This window comes from Sorex fumeus, unplaced genomic scaffold (assembly GCF_029834395.1).
Source record: "Sorex fumeus unplaced genomic scaffold, SorFum_2.1 ptg000100l, whole genome shotgun sequence".
NCBI lineage: Eukaryota > Metazoa > Chordata > Mammalia > Eulipotyphla > Soricidae > Sorex > Sorex fumeus.
Genome location: NW_026606157.1, coordinates 10,955,853 through 10,967,305, shown reverse-complemented (window position 1 = coordinate 10,967,305; position 11,453 = coordinate 10,955,853). Strand labels below are relative to the sequence as shown.

General features: G+C 54.0%; 1 protein-coding gene across 1 annotated transcript; it reads right to left on the bottom strand.

Moving 5' to 3' along the window:
- Nucleotides 1-294: 294 nt before the first annotated feature.
- Nucleotides 295-6,005, bottom strand: MED21 (mediator complex subunit 21). Its single transcript, XM_056134635.1, has 4 exons — nucleotides 5,943-6,005; nucleotides 2,277-2,391; nucleotides 1,450-1,550; nucleotides 295-634 (listed from the first exon to the last, which is right to left on the bottom strand). The coding sequence occupies exons 1-4, from the start codon at nucleotides 5,982-5,984 to the stop codon at nucleotides 458-460; spliced, it is 435 nt and encodes a 144-aa protein (XP_055990610.1). The 5' UTR covers nucleotides 5,985-6,005; the 3' UTR covers nucleotides 295-457.
- Between the last annotated feature and the right edge of the window lie 5,448 nt (nucleotides 6,006-11,453).

The following is an 11,453-nucleotide window of genomic DNA, read 5'->3' as shown; positions in this document are numbered from 1 at the left end:
AGGGACCCCTCTCCTCTGGCTTTGGGGGAGCGTGTTGACGGGTAAGAAAGACTTGTGGAGGGGCCACAGCCGTAGTACAGCGGGGAGGGTGTTTGCCTTGTACGCGGCCAACCCGGGTTCAATCCCCGGCACCGCCAGGAGTAATTCCTGAGTGCAGAGTCAGGAGGAACCTCTGAGCATCGCCAGGTGAGACCCAAAAGGGAAAAAAAAAACCAGAACAACTTGCAGAAACAGGACCAAAGTAAAGAGAAGGTGGCCAGAGCAGGACTCTGGAGCAGCCGCCTTTAATCGCGTCACGCCCCTCTGCACAGTCTCTGTCTCAGGAAGTCCATCCAGTGAGGAAAAGGAGGCGAGAGTCGGGGACGCTCACGCAGCCTCCCCGGCTTCTGCATCCAGAGTGACGCCAGACACTGGGACGGAGCAGATGGTGGATATTGTCACGCGGGCACCCCGGGCACTAGGACTCGGCGAGGGGCGGGTTGTGGGCGCCGCTGCGCGTCCTCAGCTGGGACTGGGCGATGTCGGCCAGCGCACCCTGGATCTTCTCAAGCAGCAGGTCCCCGCGGTACACGGCATCCTCCTGGCACGTGGCCGCCTCGTGGTTCTCCTCCTCCAGCTTGTACAGGCTGGCGGCCTGCGGGGACACGGCGCACAGGCCCGTGAGACGCAGAGTCTGGGGGTCGCCGAGACCGAGGGAGCACGGGGAGGCAGCCAGGCCCGGTCCCGTCCACAGGGTTCCGTCCACGGGGCCCCCACGGCCAGTGTGGCCACGCTTCCTGGGCGCCTCGCCCTGAAGCCTGGCCTGGGACCGGCAGGAATGGCCCTGGGGCCTCTGGGCACCGCTCCTGCCCACCCCCCAACAATGAAGAAAAACCATCTGAGGACCGTGCTCAGACACTGCGGCATCTACGCAGCCCTTTGTGGTAAGTTTTTCAGGGGCAACATTCTAAACACCAAAATTTCGGGGCCGGGGCAATAGGACAGCAGGGAGGGCATTTGCCTTGCACGCGGCCAATCTCCGGCATCCCATAAGGTTCTCCCAACCTGTCAGGTAATTCCTGAGTGCAAAGCCAGGATTAACGCCTGAGCATTGCTGGGTGGGACCCAAAAAGCAAAAAAAAAAAAAAAAATTTCTAAGGCCCTTTCCCTGAACTACCATAAATAATCCCAGCGAGAGCTCCCTGCTGGCTGCCATGCCTGGCCCAGGCCAGCTCTGGACTCTCCCTGCCACACCACACCCAGACGCCAGCTCCCCTCATCCTCTCTAAGCTTGAACCTGAGAAGACCAGGGAACTGGCTGAGAATTTGAGGGGTACGCGTGCAGTGCAGTTCTCAGTAACGACTCGAACGATAAAACGCCCGCAGTGGATCTAAAAACCATGAAATATCAGTAGAACCCGTTTAACTAAAACCCTGCGGCTCAGCTGCTCTGGAGGAAAAGGCTCCTACCTGCAGGGCGGCCGTGGACTCTTCGCTGGGCAGAGAGTCTATCAGGACATCGATGTCTTTGGCTGTTCGGGCGATGAGAGCCGCGAAAAGCTGGGCGTACTCTGGGAAAGACACCGCCAAGTTAGGGCGCCGGAGCCCGTGGCTCTCGGAAACAGAAAGTCCGTCTTACGTCACCAAACCACAAAGACCACAAAGACTTTATAGCTTTACGCCTGACGTTCTCGGTAGCAGGGTCTCAAGACTCATGTGTAATTCTAACATGCCGATCCTACTACTACATATCTGAGAACCAGCCTTCACACCAACTTGAATTGGGAATGAAACAGCGTCCACCGTTTCACAATTAGGAAAACACGGCAGACGCCGGTAGGAAGGAATAAGCCAACGGAGGCATCTTTTTACAGGTCCCTCAAGAAATTTTCAGCTAGATTCATGCCCATTTCCCTCGGAAAGCAAAACTACTATTTGACACTGACAGAGTCAGGAGCAGGGATGTGAATCAAGTGTAACGAATTTGTTTCTTTCATGGCCAACAAAACTTAAGGTCCTGCCCCAAAGTACAAGAACGCTGGTTGAATTTCTCCATAAAACTTTAAGGGATTGGGCCTGGAGTGATAGCACAGCGGGTCGGCCGTTTGCCTTGCAAGCAGTCAACCCAGGTTCAATTCCCAGCATCCCCTGAGCACCGCCAGGAGTGATTCCCAAGTGCAGAGCCCGGAGTAAACCAATCGCCGGGTGTGACCCAAAAAGCGGAAAAAAAAAAAAATTAAGGGATTACAAGTCATATGGGACTCAAAGTGGGAGAAGCCAGAAAAACACTCTCTTACCTTCCGTGGGATTCGCGGGCTGGTCTTTGTTGATTGCCGTCTGGATGTTGCTGAAAGAGGCCGGTGGCCCGCACTGCTGCAAGACGCCGATGGCGTTACAGAACTGATCCGCGAGCTGCGGGCAGAGACAGCACACGGTCAGCGGTCAGCAGAGGAGGCTGCTGGACTCCTGGCCACTGAGCCAGCCAGTAAGACAGAAAGGAGCAATCTGGGCGCAAAGGAGCCAGCTAATACCCTGAGATGCTCGATCCTGCAGAGAGACTAGGCTGGTTCTCAATCTAATTGGAACATTTAGAAAGAAATACAAAATGAACTGTCCATTCATTCCCAAGAATGATGAAAAAGATGCAGACCAGTCCTCCGGGCCAGTATGAGGAAGGGCCCTTCTGGAGGGCAGTGGCGGCAAAGAGGAAATCTTTGAGGTGAAAATCTAAATATAAACCAGAGCAAGCGAGAAATTGTGACTCTTGGACAAAACACAGTCCCTGCGGTGAGAACAGAGTAACAAGTAAAAAAGAAAGTGTATCTAAATAGGGCTGGAGAGATAGCACAGGGGGTAGGGCGTTTGCTTTGCATCCCTGGGATTCCCAGCATCCCATATGATCCCCTGAACACCTCCAGGAGTAACTCCTGAGTGCTGAGCCAGGAGTAACCCCTGAGCATCTCCGGGTGTGACCCAAAAAGAAAAAAAAAGTATATCTAAGTCTGTGGGCTGGAGTGATAGCACAGCGGTAGGGCGTTTGCCTTGCGCGCAGCCAGCCTGGCCGAGCCAGGTTCGATTCCTCTGCCCCTCTCGGAGAGCCTGGCAAGCTACCGAGAGTATTCAATATGCCAAACACAGTAACAAGAAGTCTCACAATGGAGATGTTATTGGGCCCGCTCGAGCAAATTGATGAACAACGGGAGGCCAGTATCTAAGTCTGTAACTTCAGCACTCAGAAACGGTTTCCTGCACAACACACTGGTCCTCCAAGAGCAATTCCTGAGCAGTCTGCCAAGCTGAGAACAACGGATTCTGGGATTCTGGCCTTGCCACATAAGGTGGTCCCCTCCTTTGCCACCAGGGTTTGACTTCTCAAACCTCAACTCCGTATTTCCCTCAATGAACGCTCATTTCCGCTACGTTTCTCCACTGGTATCTGAGTGACCGGATTAAAAGCCCGGTTTCCTTTCATTTCTAATTGGGAGAGACTCTCCCAGCCAAGCAGGCTGACTGCCCTTTCACTCACACCCTCCTGTTCGGATGTTTCCCTTTTCCTTCCATCCTCACCCCTGCTCCAAGAGAGCCCATGATCTCAGCGCTGTTCAACCACCTCCTGGTTTCCCAGTTCACTGTTACTCTCCCCTGCTCATGAATTCTGATCTCACCCAACCTGGTCTTGCAAGGGAAACATCCAACATTTGGGATATTTCGGAGCCGTCAGTAATAAGATGAGGCTCAGCCCTCACTCTCCTCTCCCTGCCCAGGGGAAGCTTTGGGTTCGATTACCAGCTGTGTTCTCCTTCTCCTACTCGTGGTGTGCAGTGGCCAGCAGTACGTATGTGGGTGCTAATTCTGTGTCCAGCGACCCATAGCTGGTTTGCGGCTGCACAGTCTCACAGCACAGCAACGACAAACAGAACACACACACGTCCCGGTTTCAAAGTGCTCCATTCCTCCAAAGCTCTGGAGATAGGGGGCTGGTAGGAGTAATTCCTGAGTGCAAAGCCAGGAGTAACCCTCAGGGATTACAATGCTCAGGCATTGCTGGGTGTGACCCAAAAAGGAAAATAAATAATTAAATAAAATTGGCTTCTTAAAAAAAAACTAAAATACTAAAACTTGCCTACATAAATACACAAGATTGTAAAATTTAAATGGAAGTTAACCAATAGCAGTCAATTTGGTTGTCAACTCTAATTGATCAGTAATTTCCTTATTTTGTTTCTACCTAGATTCAATAATAGATTTTTCCCTAGTTCCTCACAACAGAGTGCTCATTAGTTACTTCATGTCTGACATCATGTGATTTCAATAGATTTTCATTAAAATAAACTCCTGAGGGGCCAGAGCGATAGCACAGCGGGTAGGGCGTTTGCTTTGCATGTGGCTGACCCGGGTTCGATCCTGGGTTCGATCCTCGGCATCCCATATGGTCCCCCGAGCACCACCCGGAGTAAATCCTGAGTGCAGAGCCAGGAGTAACCCCTGAGCATCACTGGGTGTGACCCAAAAAGAAAAAAAGAAAAGAAAAAAGAAAACTCTCAAGATGCCCTTGCTCAAACAGTCCTCAACAGTCCACTCTAAGATAAACACTGTACGTGAACATTCACGCAGAGAGTCTAAACTAAAGTCTCAGGGGCCCAGAGCGACAGCACAGCCCTAAGGTGCTCGAAGGACCCGGGGCCAACCTGGGCCAGACTCCGGCATCCCACACAGGGTACCTGGGGCCCCTTGAGATCCCCAAGCACGGAGCCAGGAGTCAATCCTGAGCACTGCCAGGTGTGGCCCCCAACAGGACACAAAGCAGAGAAATTGATTCTGCCCCTCCCGGGAGCTCTCTGGGGGAAAGCAACGTGATTTTACCACTTCAAAAAAAAAAAAAAATCACCGTTTGGGTCAAGTTGATGACCACATATTCTCACCACACAGGCACCTTGGCCAGCTGAAAGCACTGGACTCAGCCAAGGGCGCACACTACCTCTCTGCTGTGGGGGGTCCCTGGGCACTGAGGCTCCTGCCCAGGCCGGCTGGACACTGGACTCAGCCCCCAGCTGCACACTGCCCGCCCGCTGTGGGGGTCCCTGGGCACTGGGGCTCCTGCCCAGGCCGGCTGGACACTGGACTCAGTCCCTGGCCGCACACTGCCTGCCCGCTGTGGGGGTCCCTGGGCACTGGGGCTCCTGTCCAGGCCGGCTGGACACTGGACTCAGCCCCTGGCCGCACACTGCCTGCCCGCTGTGGGGGTCCCTGGGCACTGGGGCTCCTGCCCAGGCCGGCTGGACACTGGACTCAGCCCCTGGCCGCACACTGCCTGCCCGCTGTGGGGGTCCCTGGGCACTGGGGCTCCTGCCCAGGCCGGCTGGACACTGGACTCAGCCCCTGGCCGCACACTGCCTGCCCGCTGTGGGGGTCCCTGGGCTCCTGGCCTCCTGCCCAGCCCGGCTGCAGAGGCCTGGTGGGGGGGTGGGGGTCACCTGGGCCGCAGAGGGCCGTGTGCGTCCAGCAGGCGCTTCCTGTCCCCCCTCGGGGGCAGCGGCCAGCCAGCTCGGATGCTCACGGGTGCTGCCCACCCCCGGCCCGGCGCCCGCGCAGCTGGACCTGGGGACCCTCGGCGGGGGGCGTCTCCCTGCAGCAAGGGGTGCGGGTCCCGGATCATCCCCGACCATGGGGCCCCCGGAGGTTCCCGGGGTCGCCCCTCGCCGGGGCACGGTGGCCCGCGGGCTCCCTCGGGTGCAGAGCGCCGCTGTCCAGGGTCAAGGAGCCGCCGGGGGGCTGGGGGGCAGGGGGGTCGCCCCCGGGCGCGCGGGTGCAGGACGATCCGGGGTGCAAGGAGACACCCCGGGGGGGACCGAAAGTCGAAAACAACGACAGTGTCCGCGAGCAAGCGAGCGCCCGGAGGCGAGAGGAGCGCACGGGCGCGGGCGGGCGGGGGTCCCGGGCCGACCCCCGCGCGCGCCACTCACCGAGTTCACCGCGTCCTGCAGCTGCGTGAGCCGGTCCGCCATGGTCGCGAGCCGCCCCGACCCGCCGGAGCAACTGCGCACGCGCCAGGGCGCGCGGCCAATCGCCGGCCTCCTTTCCTGGAGGGGGCGGGGACAACGCGGGGCGGGGCGGGGCGGGGCTTCCGGCGTGACGTCAGGCCCGCGGCACCTGGGGCCCCGCTCGGCCCCGCCCACGGGGAGGGGCGCCACCTTAATCTTTTATTTGTTTGTTTGTTTGTTTTTGCTCTTTGGGTCACACCTGGCGATGCATAGGGGCCACTCCTGGCTCTGCACTCAGGAATTGCTCCCGGCAGTGCTCAGGGGACCATATGGGATGCTGGGAATCGAACCTGCGTCGGCCATGTGCAAAACAAACGCCCTACCCGCTGTGCTATTTCTTCAGCCCCTCTTTTATTTTATTTTATTTTTATTTATTTATTTATTTATTTATTGAATCACTGTGGGAAAAGTTACAAAGCTTTCAGGTTTAGGTCTCGGTCATGCAAATATCAAACACGTTTCCCTTCACCAATACTTATTTTTCACCACGAAGAACCCCAATAAACCCCCCCTCCCAACCCTCCCAATGCCTGTGAGGCAGATGAATTCTAGTTAACACTCTGTCTACTTTGATTAGATTCATTGTTTCGATAAAAGATGCACCATTATTATTTAGAGTTTACACCCGCAAACAGACATGCTGAAAAAGCATTGTGAAATGATTTGCTTTCTACAGCTGGGTTCAAGAATTATATGTTGGTTTTGGATTTCTGCTATTTTACTTATTAGTCCTGGAAGTTTTTCTACTGAGAGTCAGATAATTAAAAGATTGGTTTCTGTGTTCTGGAGCCATGTCCGTGCCAGAGAACCGCTCATGGAGGGCAACTGGTGACCTCGGTAGGGTGTGAAGGACGAGCCGAAAACGCCCCCCTTCCCATGAGATTTTAGTTGCCCCGTCACCACTGGCTCATACCTGGCTTTCCATAAGGCTCCCAGGCGGCTGCCATCTTTCTTTCCAGAGGGGAGAAGGCGGAAGGGACCAACACCCTTTCCCCTCCGGGCAGGCATGGTGGCGTGGCTTAACACATAGTCCGTTCACTTTTCTGCTCCAAGCTGCCGGGCTCTGCATTAAGTCCTTGTGCTTCTGGAGCCATGGCCGTGCTGGAGAGCCGCTCGTGGGGGGCAACTCCTGACCTCGGTAGGGCGTGAAGGACAAGCTGGGAATGCTCAGGGCCGCGGAAGCACCGGGCTGTCCTCCCTCAGTCAGGGAAACGGCAGACCAACCTATTTTATTTTATTTTTAAATGGAGAAACGGTGAGATTCTACAAAGCTGTTCACGGTTTCGGTCACGCAACGTTCCAGCACCTGACCCTTCTCCAGGACACATTTCCCGGCACCCAGGTCCCCAGTTTCCCTCCGGCCCTCGTTGGTGTCATGCGTATCCCGTCACCTCCTTCCAGCACGGAGTTTGTGTCCAGAGTGATCATTTGCGACTATTACTGTCATAGTGGTCCCTTCTCCATCCCAACTGCACTCCCCTCCCCCTTGCGTTAAGCTTCCTACCGCGGGGGCCCTCGTTCCTGTGTCTTTGGGTACTATTCACCTATGCTGGTGTTTTTTTTAATATCCCTCAAATGAATAAGTGCATCATTCTATGCTTGTCCCCCTCCCTCTGACTCATTCCATTCAGCATGATACTGTGCACGTCCATTCGTGTATAAGCAATTTTTATTTTTATTTTATTTTTTTGCTTTTCGGGTCACACCTGGCCATGCTCAGGGGTTACTCCTGGCTTTGCACTCAGGAATCACTCCTGGCAGTGCTCAGGGGACCATACGGGATGCTGGAAATCGAACCCGGGTCGGCCACATGCAAGGCAAATGCCCTACCCACTGCGCTATCACTTCGGCCCCTTATTCTTTTTTTAATTAAAATTTGATTGGGGGGCCGGAGCCATAACACAGTGGGGAGGATGTTTGCCTTGCACACAGCTGACCTGGGTTCCATCCCCGCATCCCATGTGGTCCTCCAAGCACCATCAGAAGTGATTCCTGAGCATTGCTGCATATAGCTCAAAAGCTAAAAATTAAATAAATTTTTTTTAAAAAATAAAATTTGATTGGGGCCAGAGAAATAACACAGTGGGCAGTACACTTGTTAGGGTCCGAGCTCAGGACAGCCTCACCTGTCAAGGAAAACTCTGAGAGACCAAGTCCATGCAAAAGCAAGAGGTTCATTCGAGCATGCTCGGGCTCACAGCATGACCGCAAACCGTCAGTGACTGAGAGCCCCGAGCCACTTCAAAGGGGGCTTTTTATAGGGCATCTTCCAGCGCATTTCAGAAAGCCCGCGCACAAATCACCCAATACATTTGAATGATCACATTAGATGCTGCACGCAGGCAGCCAGTCATTTTGCAACAAGCCATCAGCACCAGCCACTCTCTTCTGTACCTGTCACCAGGCCCTCCCAACGGGCAGTCAATTAGGCCTTTTCTGGCCTTATGGCCCTATTAGGTGAATTCCAGGGCAAGAAAATACCTCATTAGGCCTTCTCCGACCTTGTGGCCTTATCTGGCGAATTCCAGCTGCAAGGAGGAGATGGGGGTACTTGGTGTTGGGCCTTGTTAGCGGATTCCAGGACAAGGAGATGCCTCATTAGGCCTTCTCCGGCCTTGTGGCCTTATCTGGCGAATTCCAGGGGCAAGGAGGAGATGGGGGTACTTGGTGTTGGGCCTTGTTAGCGGATTCCAGGACAAGGAGATGCCTCATTAGGCCTTCTCCGGCCTTGTGGCCTTCTCTGGCGAATTCCAGGTGCAGGGAGGAGATGGGGGTACTTGGTGTCGCTAGCCTGCCGCAGCTGCAGGGTGGGACATGGGCTGGGACTTGCTTTGCTAGGGCCCAATTGTCATGGGGCTATCTTTCACACTGATATTGCACATGGCAGGCCCGGGTTGGATCTCCCTCCGGCATCCCAGATGTTCCCCCAAGCACTGCCAGGAACGATTCCTGAGTGCAGGGCCAGGAACATCACCAGGTGCCCCTCCCCCAAGAAAGAACTGGATTGATTGACCACTGAGTTAGCGAACTGCAGAGGAGCAGGGAGTGCCGTTTAAACCACCGCTCCAGCATCCCTCAAGTGACTGGCCTGAACCCTTGACCCTCTGATATTTACTTTGGTTTTGCTTTCCAGGTGGCCCCTGACTCATGCACAGAGCAAACAACCCCAGGAGACTTGGCAGCCACCAAAGACCAACTTTACCTTTAGCAAATCTAAATTGCAATTTTCTGGGCACTGGGCTGGGCTGGGCTGGGAGAGCCCCCTGTTGATGGCGGTGCTGGGGGCTGGCTTGTCCTTTTCTTTTTTTTGTAACTGAATCACCGTGAGATCGACCATCACAAAGCTATTCATGACTGGGTTTCAGTCCTGCAATGATTCTACACCCATCCCTCCACCCAGTGCCAATGTCCTCAGTTTCCCTCCCACCACCCCCTAAAACCCCCACCTCCCTCTATGGCAGGAACCTTTCTTCTTTCTCCTTTTGTGCATCATGGTTTGCAATACAGGTACTAAAAGGTCATGCTGTTTGTTCAGGGCATTCAGTAATTTTAGGGGGAGGTAACAACTAGAGAAGCTTTTCTTTAACTGGGGCGGGGGGTGACTTTGGGGTGTGGATGTGACTGCTGAGACTTCTGGAAGTATAGGGAGGTGGGGGGAGGTAGCCCATCCCACTTTGGAGAAAGGCTGGAGATTTCAGTCATACAACCCGTGTACCCAAATTTCCAGCAGATTACTATCTCAGTTAGGTCGAGCCTGAGACAATGGAGTCTGGCCAGGGGCATGGTAGCAATTTTGGACTGTGGGAGTAAGGGACTGGGGGGGGGGGGGGGCTCAATTTGGGGTGGAGAGTTAGGACTTTTGCCAGAGGCTAAAACCATTAACCAATTTTCAATAGTCTAACACTCATCTTTAATCTCTTAGTTCACCTTCCTCTTTTCTCCCTTTTACTACTCGCCTGGCAAGCTCCCTGTGACGTATTCAATATGCCAGACACAGTAACAACAAAGTCTCCAATGGAGACGTTACTGGGCCCGCTCGAGCAAATCGACGATCAACGGGAGGGCCTACTCTCCTGCCCAAGGACTTTCGATCCTTCTTGGGCTTCTGTTAGGTTTTTACCTGCAACAGTATATGCCCAATTGAAGTAACCCTACTGAAATGGCTGATCATCTCTTATTTTGCCTTTTTTGTTGTTGTGGTTGGTCTTTTTGGGTCACACCCGTCGATGTTCAGGGGTTACTCCTGGCTCTGCACTCAGGAATTACTCCTGGTGGTGCTCGGGGGACCATATGGGATGTTGGGAATCAAACCCGGGTTGGCTGTGTGCAAGGCAAACGCCCTTCCTGCTGTGCTATCACTCTATCACTCCAGCCCCTCTTTTGCCTTTTTATTTTCAGGCAAACAGTGTTATACTGAGGAAGGTGGGCTGGTGTCCTCAGCGCTTTGATGGATACAAGCTTTGAAACTGTGTAGCAATGTAGCACTGTCCTCGTGTTGTTCATGGATTTGCTCCAGCAGGCCCAGTAACGTCTCCATTGTGAGACTCCTTGTTACTGTGTTTGGCAGATTGAATATGCCATGGGTAGCTTGCCAGGCTTGGCCGTGTGGGCGGGATACTCTCAGTAGCTTGCCAGGCTCTCTGAGAGGGGCGGAGGAATCAAACCCGGGTCAGCTGGGTCGGCTGTGTACAAGGCAAATGCCCCACCCGCTGGGCTAGCGCTCCAGCCCATGAAACTATGTGTATATTCTTAAATTTTATATGGGAAGGGTGGAGGTAGGACCTGCCTGAAGGTGCTCAAGAGACCACGTGGTGCCAGCAATCAAACCTGGGGCTCCGGCATGAACCCTTTGAGCTATCTCCCAAGCCCCATAAATCGTATCTTCTTTTATTCAAAAGCAATATGCATTACAGCTAGGCTTTTAATGAAGTGCAAAAGATCCCTTAATCCGATCACCTGGCGGGAACTATTTCCAGCATCCTGACAGGTGGTATGTTTTTCCAACCCAGGTGTGCAAACATCTCTGCTAAAAAGACTAAAAAGAAAACAAATCAGGCTCACTTACGGCATCTTACCTTTGGTTGAACCTTCCTCCCCCAATGACTCAGCTGCTGTCTGCCCCACCCCAGCAGGAAATGGGAAAACCCCAGGGTTCCCCCCTTCCCTGGCCCCTCAGGCTGATGCCCCAAATTGCCCTTTGACCCGGCCCCTTCTCGGATCAGGGTCTCACATTTTGCTGCAGGATGGGTCAGCTATTGCCTTCTCGCTTGCGTTTTAGTAACCACCCCGTCAGCTCGTCTCTAAAACATGGCTTGTGAAGGACTCCAAAGTATCCTGTTCTAGGGATCTCACCGATCAACAATGGAATATTTAGGAGTTTTGATTCTTTCTGGGAGCTGGTTTTTGTAGTCTCTGAGTCTTGGCTGTTGATGG

What these genes read in the sequence shown, in the direction of transcription:
- MED21 (XM_056134635.1), bottom strand. Translation starts at nt 5,984, where the DNA reads ATGGCGGACCGGCTCACGCAGCTGCAGGACGCGGTGAACTCG. An exon ending in TGCAGGACGCGGTGAACTCG is followed by an intron (nt 2,392 to 5,942) that starts GTGAGTGGCGCG and finishes CTCTGCCCGCAG; the next exon opens with CTCGCGGATCAGTTCTGTAA. An exon ending in AGTCCACGGCCGCCCTGCAG is followed by an intron (nt 635 to 1,449) that starts GTAGGAGCCTTT and finishes GTGTCCCCGCAG; the next exon opens with GCCGCCAGCCTGTACAAGCT.